The 20977-nt window shown below is 40.8% G+C and overlaps 1 protein-coding gene across 2 annotated transcripts in view; it reads right to left on the reverse strand.

Annotated features, from left to right (window-relative positions):
- The window catches only part of Gspt1 (G1 to S phase transition 1), a 36781-nt gene that overhangs the window by 9198 nt on the left and 6606 nt on the right, over positions 1-20977 (reverse strand). Inside the window, exons 2-9 of one of the 2 annotated variants that reach the window (XM_052197325.1) lie at positions 12409-12444; positions 12270-12311; positions 10605-10829; positions 9311-9344; positions 7286-7363; positions 4836-5016; positions 3247-3401; positions 2944-3084 (exon numbers count right to left, since the gene is read on the reverse strand). In XM_052197325.1, the coding sequence (XP_052053285.1) occupies positions 2944-3084; positions 3247-3401; positions 4836-5016; positions 7286-7363; positions 9311-9344; positions 10605-10829; positions 12270-12311; positions 12409-12444 (892 nt within the window). Of the gene's footprint in view, positions 1-2943; positions 3085-3246; positions 3402-4835; positions 5017-7285; positions 7364-9310; positions 9345-10604; positions 10833-12269; positions 12312-12408; positions 12445-20977 lie in introns of both variants that reach the window. The other variant, XM_052197324.1, reaches the window with a different exon arrangement.

Genomic DNA, 20977 nt, shown 5'->3' on the forward strand with positions numbered 1-20977 from the left:
CATTTTTCCCATGTATGTTTTTTTTCATTTCATATATTTCATTTCATGAAACTTATACCTTAAAAAACTAAAACAAAACAAAATACCTTATGTTTAAAATGCTCCCTAGGCCAGGTGTAATGATGATACAACCCTGTAATCACAGCACTTGGGGCACTTAGCTAAGAGGTTAATAAATTCTAGGCTAACCCGGGCTACATAGTGAGATTATTGTCTCAAAATAGAATACAACAAAACAAAAGCTACAAAACATACCTAGAACTTCTCTAGATGCTTACTAATTGACTTGCTGTGTCTGTGTGTGTCCCTGGTACATGTGCATATGGGGTCGGAGGACAGTTTGCAAGAATCAGTTCTCTCCTTTAATGGTCTGGACCCTAGGGCAAGAACTAAAGCCATCAAGCTTGGCAGCAAGCACCTTGCCCAGCTGAGCTGTCCTGGCCCAGTTTCCCCGTAAGTTAGAAATGTTCTGCAACAGCCTACATTGTAATATTAACTTCATAAGGACAAGGAACACAAGGTTTTGCCGTCTTCTAGACCTGCCTCAAGCTCAATCCTCCTGCTTCTGCTTTGGGATTATAAGCACGTACCAAATGCCTATAATCTATTTCTACTTTCAAGTCCCAAATTTCATGCATTGTAAAATTTAAAATCAGGGTTTCATAAACAACTTCTCCTCTGTGAGGCAACAGTGTCTAACAAAGCTGTCTGCTTTAGAGTAATTACAAACTAATCTTAAAATATGTGTGGAAATTCAAGAGACTCACAATATGGGGGGGGGGGGGGAAGAGGGAGGGAAAAGGGTTGAGGGCAGGAGAGATGGCTCGCTCAGAGTTTAAGAGCACCGATTGCTCTTCCAGAGGTCCTGAGTTCAATTCCCAACAACCACACGGTGGCTTACAACCATCTATAATGAGATCTGATGCCCTCTCTTGGTGTGTGTCTGAAGACAGCTACAGCGTACTCATATACATAAAATAATATTTTTTTAAAGAAGTACAAAAATGAAAGCAAAATTTTAACCAATTTTCAAGTTCTACAGTAAGCAAAACTGTACAGAACTAAGACAAACAGTTGAACAGAAGAGAACTGAGAAAGAAAAAACACTAAACATTTATGGTCATTTGAATTGTAATAAGGGTGAGAATTACAGAGAAATTGTACCAGAATAATTGGATACCCATATATCAAACAAAATGAACTTAGCTAGGTAAAGACCATAAACCTTACACAAAAATGAACTGAGAACTAAATATAAAAGAGAAAAAGGTCTTTTGTTAAATATAGATGTCTCATATTCTCTCTTATGTGTATTTAGTGCTCTGTCTGTCTGTCTGTCTGTGCCTCGTGTGCATGCCTACTCTCTGAGGAGGTAAAAGAGCATCAGATCCCCTGGCACTGAAGTTACAGATGGTTGTGAGCTGCCACGTGGGTGCTAGGAACCAATTTCCAGGTCATGTGTAAGAGCAACAAGTGCTCTTAACTGTTGAGCCTTCTCTCCAGCCCTGAAGAACTAAAATCTTAACATTTAATTACTTTAGAAACTAGATTGGCCTTGCCCTCTTCTGTAGAGCTATATCTTTGTGTCCTTGGATTGATTGATCGATCGATCATTCATTCATTCATTCATTCATTCATTCATTCATTCATTCATTCAGTGTGCATGCCTCTGTGCACAAGTTTGTTTTCTTTTTCTACCAGGAAGTCAACAGGCTTGGCAGCAGACACCATAATATGCTGAACCATCTCCCGAGATATATTTTAAAAACAAAACATGGATTTGCGGACTGCTAAGAGAAGTTGGGAGGCAGAGATGGGAGGATCACACGGACAGCTGTGGGAGAAGTGAGAGGCTAAGCAGGAAGGGGAGAGAGAGCCAACCTGTGCTGAGGTCTCTGACCTCCACCTAGGCCCTGTAGCACATGTGTATCTGCATTCACAAGCACAATGAAAATTAGGAGGGTTAAGGGAGACTAGCTCAAGTGACACTGAACACACTCAGTATGAGCAAGGCTCTAGATTCTACCCAAAATAAATACAAAGAAAGGGAAGCTATGAAGGAATATAGAATGCAAAAATATTTGCTAAGTACTCATCATTTATCTAGTAAGGGACTAATAAGAAAACTTTTTGGGTTTTTGTGTGCTTGAATAAGAGGATTTGGGAAATTGAGCCACAGGGACCTCATGTTTATAAGGCAAGTAGCCTACTAATATAGGCCAAAGCCCCATAAAGAATTTCTATCACCCTAAAAAGACTACACACGGCTGGGGAGGTGGCTCAGTTAGTGATGTGCCTGCTATGCCTCCACAAGGCTATAGTTTGGACCCCAACACCCACATAAAAGCCAGGTGGTAGTATTCCTCTGTAATTCCAGCACTGGGGAGGAGAGATGGACACAGGCTCACTAGCTAGTCATTCGAGCCCAATCAGTTTTTTTTTTTTTTAAGATTTATTTATTTATTATATGTAAGTACACTGTAGCTGTCTTTACACACACCAGAAGAGTGTGTCAGATCTTGTTACAGATGGTTGTGAGCCACCATGTGGTTGCTGGGATTTGAACTCAGGACCTTCAGAAGAGCAGTCGGTGCTCTTAACCACTGAGCCATCTCTCCAGCCCCCGAGCCCAATCAGTTTTATGCTCAGTGAAAAACTGTCTCAAAACTCCTGCTGTCAACCTCTCGGTTGTACAAACACAAATATGGGCAAGCAGCTTCACATCACACACCTAAGCATATACCAAATCCATCATCCATCCATCCATCCATCCATCCATCCATCCATCCATCCACCCACCCACCCACCCATCCATCCCAAAGTTTTAGAAGACAAAGGTCACAGCTCTTTTAAAACCAAGACTACAGCCAGAATCTCTTTTCAATTACTATTGAGATAGATATCCATCCTTCCTTTAAAACCAAAGTCAGAATGGTTACTCACATGTACCAAGGACAGAAATCTGATTGCTCCTTGAGATTTGCTCCCGTCAGTCCTGAGCAGGGCATGAAATGAATGTCCTTTTTGGGATTAAAGCCAACTTTTTTCAAAAATGGTACTAGTTTCTCTTTACATTCTTCATATCTATGAATATTTAGAAATAAATCAATTACGCCAACTAGACAAACTCTGCTTTCATCAGTAAACAAAATAAAGCTTTAAAAAAAAGGGAACAATTCAAACAATAACAAAACCAGTCTTCACTGACATTCCGTGGAGACAAAGCAGCCGCACAGCACAGCTTACCTCTCGCTGCTCCAGTTCACTGTTGGATCATCCATCTTATTAATAAGCACAATTAAGTGCTTGACACCGGCTGTCTTTGCCAACATTGCATGTTCTCTTGTCTGTCCTCCTTTTTCAAATCCAGTTTCAAACTCTCCTTTCCTGGCTGAGATTACCTATTCCAAAAAACCAAGTAATTAATTCTTGGACATTCAGGTTATGTCCAGCCCCCACCAAATCTAGCAGTAAAACATCTACACTATAACTTCTATAAGAAGGCTTTCCAAGGAACTGAGAGTATATGTGTTACAATGAACATATCCAATCATTCGGTGTCAATGGCTCAGAGATTTGAGGATTTAATGTGGTGGCTGTGGTGGTAGTGACAGCAAGCACCTTTAATCCCGGTTCTTGGGAGGCAACAGGAGGCAGATCTCTGAGTCTGAGGCCAGCCTGGTCAACTGATTGATTTCCAGAACAACTAGGACTACACAGAAAAACCCAGTCCCAAAACAAGGCGGATTATGGATGAGTGAGTATGGCTCATTGTTAGAGTTATTTCCATGTGCTGTGTTAAAATATCAAAACAAATAAATATGGATGCTTTTTCTTTTTCTTTCTTTTTTTAAGATTTATTTATTGTTATATGTGAGTACTCTGTAGCTGTCTTCAGACACACCAGAAGAGGGCATCAGATCTCATTGCGGATGGTTGTAAGCCACCATGTGGTTGCTGGGATTTGAACTCAGGACCTTTGGAAGAGCAGTCGGTGCTCTTAACCGCTGAGCCATCTCTCCAGCCCCATGGATGCTTTTTCTAACCCTTTAAATTCCCTAAATCTAGGATACATGTGCATTTACTTCAAATGTTTCAGGCTAAGAATGTGATAAAAAAAAAATATGTATTTAGCAATTTCAGGGACCTGAGTCCAATCTCTAGTAGGCTCCTGCTAAGGCCATAAGCATCAGACACCCCTGAATCCCAAGTTACAGGCAACTGTGAACCACTCATTGTGGATGCTGAGAATCAAACTCAGGTCCTCTGCAAGAGCCATCTCTCCATCCCCAATACTACAAACAAAATAAAACAAAAACTCAAATAAGAGTGTATGCTGTGCATACTTGTAATCCTAGCATTTGGGAGTCTGAGGCAAGTGGATAATGAGTTTGCCGAGAGCATGTACCACTAAGAAGGAGGGAAAGGGAAGAGGAAAGGAGAAAGGAAAAGACTGGGGTTAGCATTCAAGAAAACACTAAATTTGGACACATGGATAACAGCAACAAGAAAATGTTTAATGTATTTTTAACAAGTAAATTATAAACAGTTCCTGGGCAGGTAAGAGTGACAGAAATGACTAATGTATATGTCATAATGCACTACAACTTTTAGAGAGGGATTAGAATATTAAAGTTAGTGTTGTACACCTTCAATTAGAGACAAGCAGATATCTGACCAGGCCAGCCAGAGGAACATGGTGAGACTCTTGTCACAAATCAGTGATAGACAACTTACATAGCAATATTCGAAGACCTTGGTTCAAACTTTTTCAATGGAAAAGATATAACCTGGGTTATTAATAAATATGTACAGAATAGAAATCTCTTTCTTACCAGTACAGCCAAGTCAGCTTGAGAGGCACCACCAATCATATTTGGGACGAAACTCTTATGACCAGGAGCATCTAGAATTGTAAAATGCTTCTTTTCTGTTTCAAAATAGGCACGGCCCACCTCCACTGTTTTACCCTTGTCTCGTTCTTCCTGATTTGTGTCTAATGCCCAAGACAAGTACCTAGAAAGATTTTAAAGAATATATTATTTTTAAAAATATTCTTCTACCATTAAACATGTAATTAAATGTGATAACCAGTTTCAAGTCCACTATTCATTTGTGTCATAATACTAGTAAAATAAAAAGAGAGAATTCAATATGAGTCAGAGAATTTCTGTAGTCTATAAGCAAACATTACTCATAAAGGTAAAAGTGTTGGGAGTGACTAATTCCAGTATCAGGGAGACCGAGGCAAAAGTATATAACATGTTTGAGACCATCCTGGACTACATATCAAAATCTCTAAGAAAGGTGACAGAAAAAAGGAAAAACAAAAATGAGTCACAGTGCTGACACTGTGCTGTGAACGAACCGTTTCCCTCCCTCAGTCTTGGGCATGGAGTATTTAGTCCACAGTAGTGTTATTTAGGGAGGCTTAGAGGGTATGGCCATGTCAGAATAAAAATGTCACTGGAGACTGGCTTGGAGAATTTAAAGCTTTATACTACTGCTGGTTTGTACTCAGCTTGCCGTTCTGGCCTCAATGGTTACCTGCTCTCCAGCCTCCCAGCCAAAATGGATTCCTATCCCTCTAGAACCATAGCCCAAATAATTTTTCCTTTAATAAGTTGCTTCTGGTTATGGTCAAAGCAAGAGAAAAATAACTAATACAACTAATTCCAAAATCCAACATCACAGAGTAAGATAAACTACCCTTTCTTCACTTTTCTAACTAATATGGCAGAATACAATTGTTGCAAAATCAAGGGTACTAAAGCCAGGCAGAGTGATTCTTATTTATATCCCAATACTGTAACCATTTATAGACTACTAAGGAATAAACTTGAGGCCAACCTAGGCTACAGAATGAGAACTCATTTCAAAAAAGCATATTTTTCCCCCACAAGACCACCATTCACATCATGTTGGAACAGTGGTTACTAATTAAAATTACTGATATTATTTCACAGTGTAAGAATTATATAATTCTACATAAATTATTTCAAAACACTCATGGTAATAGCTTATAATCTTTTTAGTCTAATACTAATTAAGGCTTGTTCCATTTGCCAGTTGTGGTAGCACACCCCTTCAATCCCAACACTTGGGAAACAGAGACAGGTAGATCTCTGAATTCAAAGCTAGTCTGCTTTATATAGTGAGTTCCAGGCCAACTAGAGTGAAATAGACTTTTGACTCAATAACAATAATAATCAAATAATCAAAGAGAGAAATGTGGTCCTTCCCGAAAAGGACCATGGGGACCCCAGGGAAGGAAGGCTGCAGCCTTCTCCCTCCTCAAGCGCTACGCCCTGGACCTGAGCTTCTCACTTCGCTCAGCTCTACCAGGGACCTGTGCTCCCAGGTCCATAAGGTTTAAAGGCAGAGTAAGTAAGGTTGCAGAGCTTACACACACACTGTTTTCTTTGCTACTGAAAGATAATAACTCTCAATAATTCCCCCTTTCCTTCCAGTACTTATTTACATTATATATTATGATAACAAATCCTATGTACAATTATATTTCTTTTCTCTCCAAATGCCACCGCAACATTAAGTTCCATTCTTGCTTATTATAAATTTTATAAATATAATCTATTTTCCCCCTTTGGTTTTTCCAGACAGGATCTTTCTGGGTAGACCTGGCTGTCCTGGAATTCACAAGAGATCATCTGCCTGCCTCTGCCTCCTAAGGTGCTGGAATAAAAGGCATGGGCATTCATTCCTAGCAATATAAATGTAAGTTTTTAATGGTTATATAGTTATTCAATTAAATGGATGACTTATACTCACTACTAGATGCTTAGATGACTCCCAAATTTCCTTTGTATAAATTAATAGAATCAGGAGCAGGTCTCTATGAACGATGTGAAAAAAAAAATTCTACCTTTACTATACAGTATTTTGGATTTTTTTTCCCCCCGAGATAGGGTTTCTCTGTATAGCCCTGGCTGTTCTGGAACTCACTCTGTAGACCAGGCTGGCCTTGAACTCAGAAATCCGCCTGCCTCTGCCTCCCAGAGTGCTGGGATTACAGGCATGCGATACCACAGCCTGGCTCAGTATTTTGAACAGAAAAATTTGTTTAAAATCATTTTATTGTGATAGGGCCTCACTGTTGTTACCCAGGTTGGCCTCAAACTCCTGGCCACAAGCATCCAGAGTAATGGGACCACAGGCATTCAGCACTGAGCTTGGCTGGAAATACATATTTGAACAGATTATAAGAACACTAAGGGTACGGTGTTTCCTAAAAATTAACTCATAGAATCATAAAAGTTTACTATACCAAGTTTCTCTGTTTTTTTCTTTAGCTTCTCGTTCATATTTCTCAAGTGTCCTTTTGTCGACCATTCCTGTCAAATACCTGAAAATGGTTAAAGACAGAAAAGAGCATGGTTAACTACGAAGGAAGGAAGGAAGAAGGAAGGAAGGAAGGAAGGAAGGAAGGAAGGAAGGAAGGAAGGAAGGAAGGAAGGAAGGAAGGAAGGAAGGAAGGAAGGAAGGTGCTAGCACACTTGAAGGGACCCTGCCCTGAACAGCTTCTTTTGTATGTATACAAGCATGGTGCCCACGTGGGTGGCAGCCAGGACAGTCTGCAGCTGCCAGTCTTCCTCATCTACCATGTGGGTCCCAGGGATTAAGTTCAGGTCGTCAGCTTTGGTGACCTTGCCCACTAGGCCATCTCACTAGCCAAAACCCCTGGCTCTTTTAAAGTAAATGGACCATCCATTGAGATAGCTTAAATATTAAACAAATATTTATATCATTTCAAATTATTAGATAAAAACGAAAGCACTTCATAACGACAACTGACAGTTTGTCCCTTGTCAGGCACCCTCAGCTCACCTTGACAGTGTTTTATACTGAGGATGTAAAACATGGCTGATAGCACAGTTCCCCACAGGATACAAAATGGACTATTTCTTTTCTTCTTTTTTTTTTTTTTAATTCTTTTAGTTTTTCAAGACAGGGTTTCTCTGTGCAGCTCTGGCTGTTCTGGAACTCAGAGACCTGCCTGCCTCTGCCTCCCAAGTGCTAGAATCAAAGGTGTGTGTCACCACTGCCCAACTTCTGTGATATTCTTAATACGATAAAGTATCAGTCATATCCAAACTGCAAAACATGAAGTAACCAGTTCAAATTCTTTCAGTGACTAAAGTCAGGGTCTGGAGAGATGCTCAGCAGTTTGCTGTGCTTGTGGAAGATATGAGCTCAGTTCCCAGCACTCTCCTCAGGCAGCTCACAATCACCTGTAATTCCCACTCCAGGAGAGCCAATACTCCTCCCACCCCCATTTTTAAAAAGGAGGGACTGGAAAGACTCAGCACTCAAGAGTGTTTACCAAGGACCCAACACCTATGCGGGAACTCACTACTGCCTGTAACGACAAGCTTCTGTCTGCCAAGTGCTAGGATCGAAAGGTATGTGGCACTATGCCATGCCTAAGCCCCCAACCTGCCCCCCAAAATGGCTCAATAATTAAAAGCACTGGCTGTTCTTCCAGAGGGTCTAGCTTCAATTCCCACCACTGACATGGCAGCTCACGTCTGCAACTCCAGTTCCAGGGAATGGAATCCTCATATACATACAGCAGGCAAAACACCAACGTACATGAAATAAAATTTCAAAAGGAAAGAGGGAAAAAAAAACCATTTTTTAAAAAGCGGGAATGGGAAGATCATGTGCCATTAAGAGCTGCTGTTCTACAAGCACGAGGAACATGGTCAAACTCCTAGCATGTCCATAAAGCTGTGCATGAAGATGGATTTGGTGGCACACAGCCCTGACTCAAAATAAACAAGCAAACAAACATCCAGCTGGGCACAAGTTCCTGTAGCTAGAAGCTCAGCACTGAGGGGGTGAGATGGGATAGAGAGATTCCAAAAGCTAGGTAGGTGGCCATACCTTAAACCTGGAACTCTCCAGTTTAGTCAGAGACCCATTTCAAGGCAATATAGCAGAGACAGCAACAGCAAGACACACGATGTTCCGTTACAGTCTTTACATGTATGGGCACATAGATGTGTGCACCAATACTCATATGCAAGCATTGCCAAGATATGCATGCGCATGCACGTGCACACACACACACACATCACTTTTTGTTTTGTTTCAGAAACACAAGTGTTCCGTGAGTCTGTCAGTGATGAAAAACTCAGTGACGACAAAATATTACCATCTGTCTTAAAGTTTCTAACTTGAGCTGGTAACTAATTTTATCACAAGTGCACGGCAACATGAACACTTAAAGCAATGTTTGAAATGTATCCAATCAAAATTAACTCTATTATTAGATGAAAGAGAGACTTACATTATTTGACCTCCAATGGTTGACTTGCCTGCATCTAAAAGGAACAGCAAAAATATTGGAACATAGGTTAAAAACAACAACCAATCTTGCAAAAGCAAATGAACCTGTAATAGAATTTCAGGATTAAATTCTAGAGACCCTCTCCCATGTACAATAAACGAGGCTGATTGCCTATGATTCCCTATCAACGATGACTGAGAAATACTTACCTGATAAAGAAGAAATAATTTTTAAAAAAGATTGCTGTGGACCTTTAGCTAGCAGCACTGTATCAGAGAATACACATTGCCTTAGAATACAGCAAAAGATGCTGAAGAACTTATGTTAACAGTGCAGGTTAACCTGAACCTGACTCTCCTGCTTCAGTCTCCTGAATGCCAAGACCACAGGCATGCATTTCCATGGCAGGCCGTGTCAGTGGTCCTTTCACTTTAGGACATTCCTTCAGATTTCAGTTAGTCTTCTGTAAAGGGAGGTGAGTCCAGTCTGTGAGGCATACCTGCAACCCTCCTACTCAGAAGGCTGAGCACGGGAAGAGCCTGGGTTAAGGCCAGCCTGGATTGCTATATGGTGAGTCCCAGTCTCAAGATACAGGGATAATACAGAATTCACTATTTTTTTCTTACAACTTGAAAAGTCAAAAAACATAAAATAAGGTCTTGTTTCTTTGGCTAAATCAGTTATTTGACAAGCACTCTAAGAATTTCTCATTTCATATAAAATTAAGCTGAATAGTAATAATGTTAACCCCATTAAAAGGAACATATCAATTAAAGATAAAACAAAAATATGTACATTTCTTGGATACTAATTAAGAGATATCACAGTATGGCAAACCATTACTTAGTCCACAGACTAAGTGCTCACTATATATACATTCTGAAGCTTATTTTCTTCCAACTTCTATGCCATTACAAGGTAGGTAGTTCATCTACCTAAACTTCAAAAACAAACATAACAAAAAAATAACCAGGTAGTAGTGTAACACACCTTTAATCCCAGCAACCCAGAGGCAGAGGCAGAGGCAGAGGCAGAGGCAGAGGCAGAGGCAGAGGCAGAGGCAGAGGCAGAGGCAGGCAGATCCGTGAGCTTGAGGCCAGCCCCGTCTACAGATCTAGTTCCAGGACAGCCGGGGCTACACAGAGAAACCCTATCGAATAAATACACAGACACACACAGCACTTTACTATAGTCAACTCACAGTCATCCCCAAGTAGCTAAATAAGAAAGATGCCCTACACTTTAAGTCTCCATAACTCTGGTCATTGCTCTAGTTTCTCTGAGGACAACTTACCGACATGCCCGATGAATACTACATTTACATGTTCTTTCTTAGGAGCTCCTGGTGGTGCCACCACTGACTTAGGTTTTGGTATTTCTTCCTCCTCCTCCATCATTTCTTGGGTACTTTCCTCTGGTGGCCTTCCATCTCCTGAGGAACCACCCCCTGGCTCTGCGTCACTTATTTCTTCTTTGTGCTCCCATGATTCTTCTGGGGACATTTCTGTCTCTCCATTTTCTACTGAAGAAAGGTATTTTAATTCATTATCTTTTTTTAAAAAGATTTATTTTTATTTATGTGAGTACACTGTCACTGTCTTCAGAAACACATCAGAAGAGTGCATCCGATCTCATTACAGATGGTTGGGAGCCACCAAGTGGTTGCTGAAAATTGAACTCAGGGCCTCTGGAAGAGCTCAGTCAGTGCTCTTAACCCCTGAGCCATCTCTCCAACCCTTAATTCATTATCTTGAAAAAGACCTCTCAGCATTTTAACCACAGACTTTAAAGCAGCAAACAGAAGTCACTTAGGTTCCTCTCCTGATACCCATAACACAGGCAGAGATGGGTAGGTTTTCAAGATGGTCTTGGTGCTGACAGTATAGCCATATATAGCCATATACCAGAACTGACACCATGACATACTGTGTTATCCTAGTATAGTGTCATTTCCTAAGAGTAGACTACATGTAAACAAGACACCCGTCACTACCAACACAAGCTATTCTAGTGTCAAGATGTCCTGACAGAGCCGGGCAGTGGTGGCGCACGCCTGTAATCCCAGCACTTGGGAGGCAGAGGCAGGCGGATTTCTGAGTTCGAGGCCAGCCTGGTCTACAGAGTGAGTTCCAGGACAGCCAGGGCTACACAGAGAAACCCTGTCTGGGAAAAAAAAAAAAAAAACCAAACCAAACCAAACCAAACCAACCAACCCAAGGAGCTGGTGGCTCCTGGTGAGTTCCAGGACAGCCGGAGCTATACAGAGAAACCCTGTCTCAAAAAACCAAAAAAAAAAACAACAAAAAAAAGTCCTGACAGATAGGGAGAAAAATGAAGAATAAAGTGTGGAAGAATTTAAGAGATCAATTTTCTATGTAAATAATAACTCTTAGGCTTTAATAGTCACCTTTGAAATTGGAAACATTTAAGAGTAATAAACTTGTTTTTAAAAGAATGAAAATGTTTGATGAAATGTTAGAGCTATGCATATTGGGGGGTGTCTTTAATCCCAGTATTCTCAAAGTAGAAGCAACAGGTTCAGTGGTTCAAGGCCATCTTGCCAAGTTTGCCAGTTTCAGGAAACAACAAAGAAGAAACTGGGCATGGTGGTGCACACATTTAATTCCAGCACTCTGTGAGTTCCAGGCCAGCCTGGTCTATCGAGGGAGTTCTACGTATCTGGAAAAAATACCCCTTCCCCACAAGAAAGAAACAAAAAAAGTCAAAGGATCGAGTAGAGTCTTTTCCAGAACTCCTCTGCTCAGTTCCATTAGCAGTCACAGCACAGTCAAGGCCACATTAATGCTCAATTTGCTACACCTTTTAGATTCTAATAGCAAAATATTCACTGTGGCTTAAGCACAGGCGTTTCAGTCATTAGAACACTTACACTTGAATCTTAAATCTGGAGAGCGAGAGAGTTCCATATTACTATATTAATATGGTCAGAGATTCTTACCAACAGGTTCTGAAAGTTCCATGCTAACTGTAGAATTTGAACCTAGAGAAAAAATTGAAACAATACATATTAATAAAACAATATCTAATTTTACATATCATAAACAACTTCATGTTTTCTTAGACATTTAAAAACTTACCTTCACATGACTGTTCTTGAGAGGACTCCACAGGTTCTGGTTAAGAAAAATGAGAGTTATTAAAAATGAAGCTGTATCTTCTTTGCTTATCTTTTTTGTTTTTTTGGATTTGGGTTTTTTTTTTGTTTTTTGTTTTCCCCAAGACAGGGTTTCTCTGTATAGTCCTGACTGTCCTGGAACTCACTCTGTAGACCAGGCTGGTCTCAAACTCAGAAGTCCGCCTGCCTCTGCCTCTCAGGGTGCTAGGATTACAGGTGTGCGCCACCACCGCCCGGCAAGAAGCAAGTTTTTCTTTTGTTCTTGTTTTTTAAAGATTTATTTATTATATGTAAGTACACTGTAGCTGTCTTCAGACACTCCATAAGAGGGCGTCAGATCTTGTTACGGATGGTTATGAGCCACCATGTGGTTGCTGGGATTTGAACTCAGGACCTTCAGAAGAGCAGTGTTCTTAACTGCAGAGCCATCTCTCCAGCCCCTTAGCTTATCTTTTAACATAATAAAAGCAGACGTTCAGTGATGTCACAGGTCTCAGCAACTCAGAACAATGGCTGAGTTTCAAACTGGAATTCTGTTTAGCCTACTTTTAAGAACTCTACCAACTGCAGACAACTAAAAGAAATCTGGGCACCAGCAAGATGGTTCAGCAGGTAGCACCAACCACACAAACCCGACAACTTGAGTTCAATGCTTGAGCCACAGAACTGTGGAAGAAGCCAGGCTGCAGTGATGCTTCTTTAATACTGGCATTCAGGGGTTGGGGATTTAGCTCAGTGGTAGAGCGCTTGCCTAGCAAGCACAAGGCCCTGGGTTCGGTCCTCAGCCCTGTTTAAAAAAAAAAATCCGGCATTCAAAAAGGGTGGAATGAGAGAACCAATTCCACAACACATATGCCATAGTATATTCATACCTGCACTGCACTTACACAAAGTGGTTAATTAAAAAACTCCACAGACAACAGCCAGCTTTCAATAATGGAAATAAATGTTTTAAAAATGTTTTTTCAAATCTTTCCTTCACAGATATTAAAAATGTAACACAAGTGAATTGAATTGAACTTACACATCTTTTCTACTCCTCTTTGGATAATCCAACCCAAGAAGGTTGCGACTGTCAAGGTAGCAAACCCAGGTAACTCGATACTAACATAAAGGACAACTGTGTGAAGCCTCTGGAACATATATTAACATATTCAGAAAAGGTGATTCTTGCTGGGATTTGATCCCAGTACTCAGAAGGCAGAGGCAGGCTGGCCTCTAGGTTTAAGACTAACATAGCAATGTTCAGGACAGCCAGAGCTACACAGAGAAACCCTGTCTCAAAATTATTATTTTTTAAAAAGTGATTCTGATGAAGCCAGTATGGTCCTATTCTAGAACTCAAAGATCAAACTACAGATCTGATTAGGGCATCCCTGTAGAGCTGTAGGAGATATACATTCTGTATCCAAATATGTAGGTTTGATTTCTTTATCCCCGAAAGCACAGATGACACTGCTAAAGTTTTTCCAAGATGCAGAAACACTCCAAAGAATTTGAAGTCATATGACATTAACAACATAGAGAATCTGTAACTTACAAATTTCATCTTTAACACCTACAAGAATCAACACAGTGAAATGGGTGTGGCAGCACAGGCCTGTAATCCTAGAAGCAAAAGGATCAGTTCAGCTAATAAGCAAATCTAAAGCTAGCCTAGTTATATGAGATTGTACTTGGGTAAAAAACAAAAAAATAGGCCGGGTGGTGGTGGCACACGCCTGTAATCCCAGCACTCTGGGAGGCAGAGGCAGGTGGATTTCTGAGTTCGAGGCCAGCCTGGTCTACAGAGTGAGTTCCAGGACAGCCAGGGCTACTCAGAGAAACCCTGCCTCAAAAAAACCAAATAAAACAAAACAAAACAAAACAAAAACAAAAAAATACATTTTCAATACCATCAAAATGTTGCCGGGCAGTGGTGGCACATGCCTTTAATCCCAGCACTTGGGAGCCAGATACAGGTGTATTTCTGAGTTCAAGGCCAGCCTGGTCTACAGGGTAAGTTAGTTCTAGGACAACTAGAACTATACAGAGAAACCCCGTCTCAAGACAAAACAAAACAAACCAAACAGAAAAGTTTGATTCCTGTCCTGATAAAGAGCAGTCAAGTTTATTATTATCACTACAGCTGCTGTTGTTTGTCAGCTCTAGAGAGCACACCCGAGACCTAGAGCTTGATAACTCCTCATGTGTAGCATATATGGATGTGCACTGAAGGGGCTCTGCTAGCTGGAGCATGGCTAGCATGCTCTGACAGGCCTTGTCCTTCTCTCTCAGTTAGATCACTTTCCTAAAGCTAGCTACCAAGGTCCATTCCTTTATTTGGCCACTTCTTCCTCCTGAGGCTGACCACCAAGGTTTAGCTAAAAGTATTGAAGTCCAGCAATCAAAAGTCCCTTTGGCTCACCTAATTAACGTGCCCAGTTAAAGTTCAAACCTCATCCTAACATGAGGTTCCCATTTTACCTTTATAAACTAACATTTTTCTATGGGCCACCTCTGCCTACTCTATAAGAGAAATACTCCTTCCCTCTCATCCTGTTCCTTTCCCTCTTACCTCTGTCTCCTGTCCTTTATCCCCACACTATCCCTCTGGTGCAATATATCTTTTTTGTGCTAAGAACTTGGTCTTGGGGTGTCTTGAGCTGACTTCGAGGTTCCCTAAGTGCACCACATGTGTGACTGTTGGATCCCCTGGAGCTGGGGTTACAGAACATTGTAAGCCAGCAAACGGCTGCTGGGAATCAAACCCGGGTCCTCTGCAACAAGTGCTCTTAACCACTGAGCCATCTCTCCAGCCTCCTCTTTTTTGAGAACCTGGGGCTCGCCTCGCTGATTAGACTCGACTTGCTAAGCCACCAAGCCCATTTCTGCCATTCCCCTGGTTGGGATTTATAAGCATGCGCCACTACATTGGGTTTTCTACATGTGCATATGAGGTTGGTTTTAGGTCCTCATACTTGAGCAGCAAGTGTTTTTCAGACTGAGAGCCGTATCCCTAGACCCAGGAGAATCATTCTAATTTAGGACACAGTTGTATTTACTGGTACACTCCAACAATTTCCCCCACATAGAATTATTTCATCTTTCAAATAAATGCAAGTATGTTTCCAGATGTATTCGAGTAGGTGAGCAGGTATGCAGAGGGTGGGTGTGGAAGCTAGAGGACACCTCAGCTGTCATTCTCACGAAAACCATCGATTTCCTATGAGGTAGTTGCTCATTGGCATGGAGCTGTCCAGTGAGCCCTCAGGCTCTCTCCTTACATCTCCCCATGCTTGGCAATTTTATGTTTGTGGAAGGTTAACTTGGGTCCTTGACCTTACAAGGCAAGCACTTTACTGACTGAGCTATTCCCCAGACAGAATTATTCCATCTAAAATACTTCATAAAGGTATGTTTCTGAAAGTGGAGTCACTACTGGAAACCATATCCTCATTCCTTAGGATGATTCCTTAGGATGTAATTAATACATTTGCACTATGCAAGATTTAAGAAAGCAAGTTCTAGTGGTCATATAACCACTGAACCAACAAATGGAGTCTGAATCTAGAAAAATTGTAAGCCCAAGTTTATAGTAGCCAGTAAATCTATGTATCGCGTGCATTATGAATATCAGAGAAGAATGAATGATCAAGGATTTCTTGTGCATTTGTGACAACTGGGTATAAATATGCTTAGTTTAAAGACCATTCCCTGTTCGTCCCAACATCTGGTTTACACACACATTTCACCAGCCTTGCTGCTAGGCTGTGTGATCAAATGTGTCATGGAAAACAGTGGGAAGCTATGGTTAACTTGCTTTTGAGTTCTTTGATTTCATCACTGCATGTTCTCTTGCCCTCTGTAAACCTCGTGGTCTTAAATGTCGTAAATTATAGGGTAAAATAAAAATAAATCTATGTAAATAAATAAAAGGATATAAAGACTGTTATGCTGCACTTATCATTCACCCATGAATGTGGTCTCAAGAAGGACTTTCTCCAGGAAGTCCTCTTCAGTCTTCTCTCCGTACTGTAAGTGTAAACAGAGTGCTAGAACCTGGGTGCTCAGGTGCACGTACTGCTGGACTCTGAAACACCCCGTTACTGTTTGGGCTAGCTCAGTGTGATTCTTCTAGCCATCTCATTTTTTTTCCTGTCTAACAAATTCTATTCATTGTAATATGTATATGTAATATGCAATATGCTTAGTTTACCATTACAAGAGATTTTCAGCAGGGCTATTTGAAAAAGGACAAGATGGCACTTATATAACTTAAAAAAAGAACACTGTTAATCCTGCTGTGCCTGTGTATTAGGTGGCAATTATTGTATCAATGTAACAGGACTTTTTGAAAGTTTAAAACAATATAAAAATCAATATATAAAAACTGAGTAAAAACCAGTAGTGCCTGCTTATAATCAACACTTGGGAGACAAGAGGCTAGAGGATCACTGTGAGTTCCAGGTCAGCCTGATAGGAGTTTCAGCTTGGCCAGGGCTACTTAATGAGACTCTGCCTTTAAAAAACAAAAAAAACAAAAAACAAAACCAAAAACACAAAGACATTAAATTACCACCACTCCTATTATAAAATTTTATGAATCACTGAGTGCTTTGGTCCCCGTCTGTCTGTAATAGACAGATTTGAACTGTTGGTATTTTGTATTGAATGAAAAGTGGTATCTGTTCAATTACTTTACAGAGAACCTAAGTTCAGTTTCCAGCACCCACATGGTGGCTCACAACCACTTAGAACTGTGGCTCTAGGGATCCAATACCCTTTTCTGGTCTTCAGAGTCACCAGGCATGTACATAGTACAGATACATACATGGAGGCAAACACTTATATACACATGCAAATACCAGAGCAGCATTTTACAAGACTTTTAAAAGATATTGTCTAAGACTTAACATAGAAAATAAGCCATATTTAAAAACCACCAGAGAAGGGTGGCCTTTAATCCCAGCATTTGGGAGGCAGAGGCAGATGGATCTCTGAGTTCAAGGATAGCATGGTCCACAGAGAACAGCTGCGGCTACACAGGAAAAGTGTCTTGAAAACAAAACAATCCAAAGGGGTTACATATTGTATTACTTCATTAGCCTGAACTACTCAGAACTGATCAAACTATAGACTGGAAAAGCAGGATGGCAAGCAGTGCTTCCTACTTAAGGAATACAGGTTTCCTTCCAGGTGGTGAACATGGTCTACAATTAGACAGTGCTAGTTACACACCACCCCCAAAATCACAGCCGAAAGGGCCAGTGTGAGCGTCTCAGTGAGTACACTGCACTAAAGCTCAGTCCATATAGGTAATGAATTATCTATTTAAATTTGTACTGCTTTGGTATACTTTTTTTGTTTGGATTTTTTTTTTTTTTTTTGAGACAGGGTTTCTGGGTGCCTTTCAGATCAGAGATCTGCCTACCTTTGCCTCCTGAGTGCTGGAATTAAAGGTGTACACCACCACTGGCCAGAAGATTTAATATTTTTTAAAAGACTTATTTATTTAATGTATTTTGTTTATTTAAGGTACACTGTAGCTGTTTTCAAACACACCAGAAAAGAGCATCAGATCCCATTATGGATAGTTGTGAGCCACTATGTAGTTGCTGGGAATTGAACTCAGGACCTCTGGAAGAGCAGTCAGTGCTCTTACCACTGAGCCATCTCTCCAGCCCAGAATAGTTAATCTTTAATAAATTAATTTGGGGCTGAAAAGATGGCTCAGCAGTTAAGAACACTGACTGCTCTTCCGAAGGTCCTGAGTTCAAATCCTAGCAATCACATGATGGCTCACAACCATCCGTAATGAGATCTGATGCCTTCTTCTGGGGTATCTGAAAACAGCTATAGTATGCTTACATTAAATAAATAAATCTTTAATGAATTAAATTTCAACAGTCCTCCCCCACCTCTCTTAACTGTCTGACCTTGAATTCACAGAAATCTATCTGCCTATATGTATGTATTAATTGGTTGAGTGTGTTTGTGTTTGTGTGTGTGTGTGTGTGTGTGTGTGTGTGTGTGTGTGAGAGAGAGAGAGAGAGAGAGAGAGAGAGAGAGAGAGAGAGAGAGAGAGAGAATGAATTAGTGGCAATATGCATGCAGACCAAAGAACCCTGTTTTTAAGAGTTGATTCTAACCTTACATGTTATTGGAGGCAGGGTCTCTTGCATGTGTTGCACTATGTACCCCAAGCTGTCCTGGCACATGAGTTTTGGGGTGATTCTCCTGTCTTGGCGTCTCATTTTCTCATTGGAATGTTGGGATTACATATACACAGCACCACATCTGGATTTTCAACATTGGTTCTAGAAACCAAACTCAGGTTTATGTGGCAAGTACTTTATTTTGTTTAGATCTACTGAGCTGAGGTCACACTTGGCCCACTTTAAAATAAAAAAAAACAAAAAACAAAAAACAAAAAAAACCAGGGTCTCACTTTGGAGTTCAGACTGGCCTTGAACTGATAATGTAGCCCAGGCTAGCTTTGAACTGGCAATCTTCCAGCCTGGAATATGTGCCTCCAGACCTAGCTTCACTTAGGTTCTCTTCACTTTTCTTACCCCACGCCATGGATTCACTGAATTTTTACTACGATTGAATACAGTAAAAACCATTTTGAATGTGCCAGCTTTCTTAAGTGAGGTTTTTGAAAGACCTAACTCAGGAGGTTTTGAACTAAACATCTCTAGCACCCAGGAGACCAAACTATCTCACCAAAATTGCACGTTGCAATCTCTTTCTCCCACAGGCAGTACTGGAAAACAGTGTAAGAAGACAACAGAAGAAAGTCTGCCGCTGAAGGCATAAAAATAAATGCCAATGTCTTAAACATGTCAAATGTTCTAGACATGAAAATGCAGGCAGGCAGACACTGCGTGAGGTTTGTACTCACTCCAGAGGAGGATCATGAACTAGAGGCCAGTCTGGGATTCCTGGTGAGGTCAAGGCAGCACGGGCTACCACAAAGAACCTGTAGACAAGGCAATGCAATCTGAAGACCTGGACCCCAGGTACTCACAGCATGTGGACGAACAAGGATCACTTAAGCCCAAGAGCTTAAGGCTCGCCTGGCAACAGGGAAAGACTCGGGCAGTGATGAAAGAGGTGTAGGGAAGAGTGGAGAGAGCAAAGGTACAAAGGCAAGGAACGGCTCAAAGCCATCTCTCTATACCAGGAAGAGGCAGCTCTGGAAACTAGAGCAGTGCCGGCACAATCCTGCTGCTTCTGAGACAGATGATAAAATCCGTGGGCCAGTTTTAGAAAAGCGTCTCAAAGAGATTGTTAAGATAACATTACAGAGCCAGGTGGCAGTGGTGGTGCCGCAGCCTTTAATCTCAACACTTGGGAGGCAGAGGCAGGAAGACTGTTGAGTTCGAGGCTAGCCTGGTCTACAAAGTGAGTTCCAGGACAACCAGGGCTACACAGAGACACCCTATCTCGAAACAAACAAAAAAGAGCTGGAAAGATGGCTCAGGGGTTAAGAGCACTGACTGTTCTTCCAACAGTCCTGAGTTCAAATCCCAGCAACCACATGGTAGCTTACAATCATCCGTAATGAGATCTGATACCCTCTTCTGGAGTGTCTGAAGACAGCTACAGTGTACTTACATATAATAAATAAATAAATATTAAAAAAAAGATTACATTGCAGGATCTTTCCTGGCGGTTAGGAGTTACTGTCATTAAAATAAGCTTTGAAACCAGAGCCTATTCCTCCAGTTAGTCATGGGCATAATCTTACTAAAATATTTGGATTTTCTGACCTGCAATTTTTGCATCTGTAAAATGGGTTAGTAGTACCCAAGCATCTAAGACGTGCTATGAAGGCTAAGTGGTCAGCTGCAGAAACCGCTCCATAAACTTACAACAAGCATTTCAGAGTCCTGTACTTATTACAGAATCCTTTAGGAAGGAAGACGTTAGATAGAAAAATTCCAGGGTACTCTTGTCAGAAAATCCATACTGGCTATAGAAACTATAGACATTCCCTTCTTCCACTATTACTAAGCATGGTTAGCAGAAAGAGACCTAAACTATCAATTGGCAAATCAGGACTCCAGATCCAACTGTTTCAATCACTCTGGGAATGATTTCACACAATCACTTAGCATGCTTACGCTTCAGTTTCTTTATCTGAAATGGAGGCTGTCTTTTTGCTGGAGTCATTTCTAGCTGTAACATTCAAAGAACCTATTTATTATATCATTAAAGCAACACCACATATCAACCCGATACGGTTTTCTGTAGCATAACAAAAACTACATTTTATGTAATTCTAAGGTTGTACTTACAATTTATGTCTCATTTACTTCAAAAACACAAGTATATTAAAACACATAAAGCCATTTCAGATAGTGTCAATAAAATACAAAAAGAGAAGATATTGCCTTATCACCAGAATAAATTACCGAAAGACAGATACAGACTGCTCAGTGACACACACTTGCTTCTTTTCTTCTCTCCAAGTAAAAGGACAACCGTCTAGTTGGGACCTATTTGAGAAGCACACATAACTACTCCTAAGCTACAGTAATAAA

Source organism: Apodemus sylvaticus, chromosome 10 (assembly GCF_947179515.1).
Source record: "Apodemus sylvaticus chromosome 10, mApoSyl1.1, whole genome shotgun sequence".
NCBI classification, from domain to species: domain Eukaryota; kingdom Metazoa; phylum Chordata; class Mammalia; order Rodentia; family Muridae; genus Apodemus; species Apodemus sylvaticus.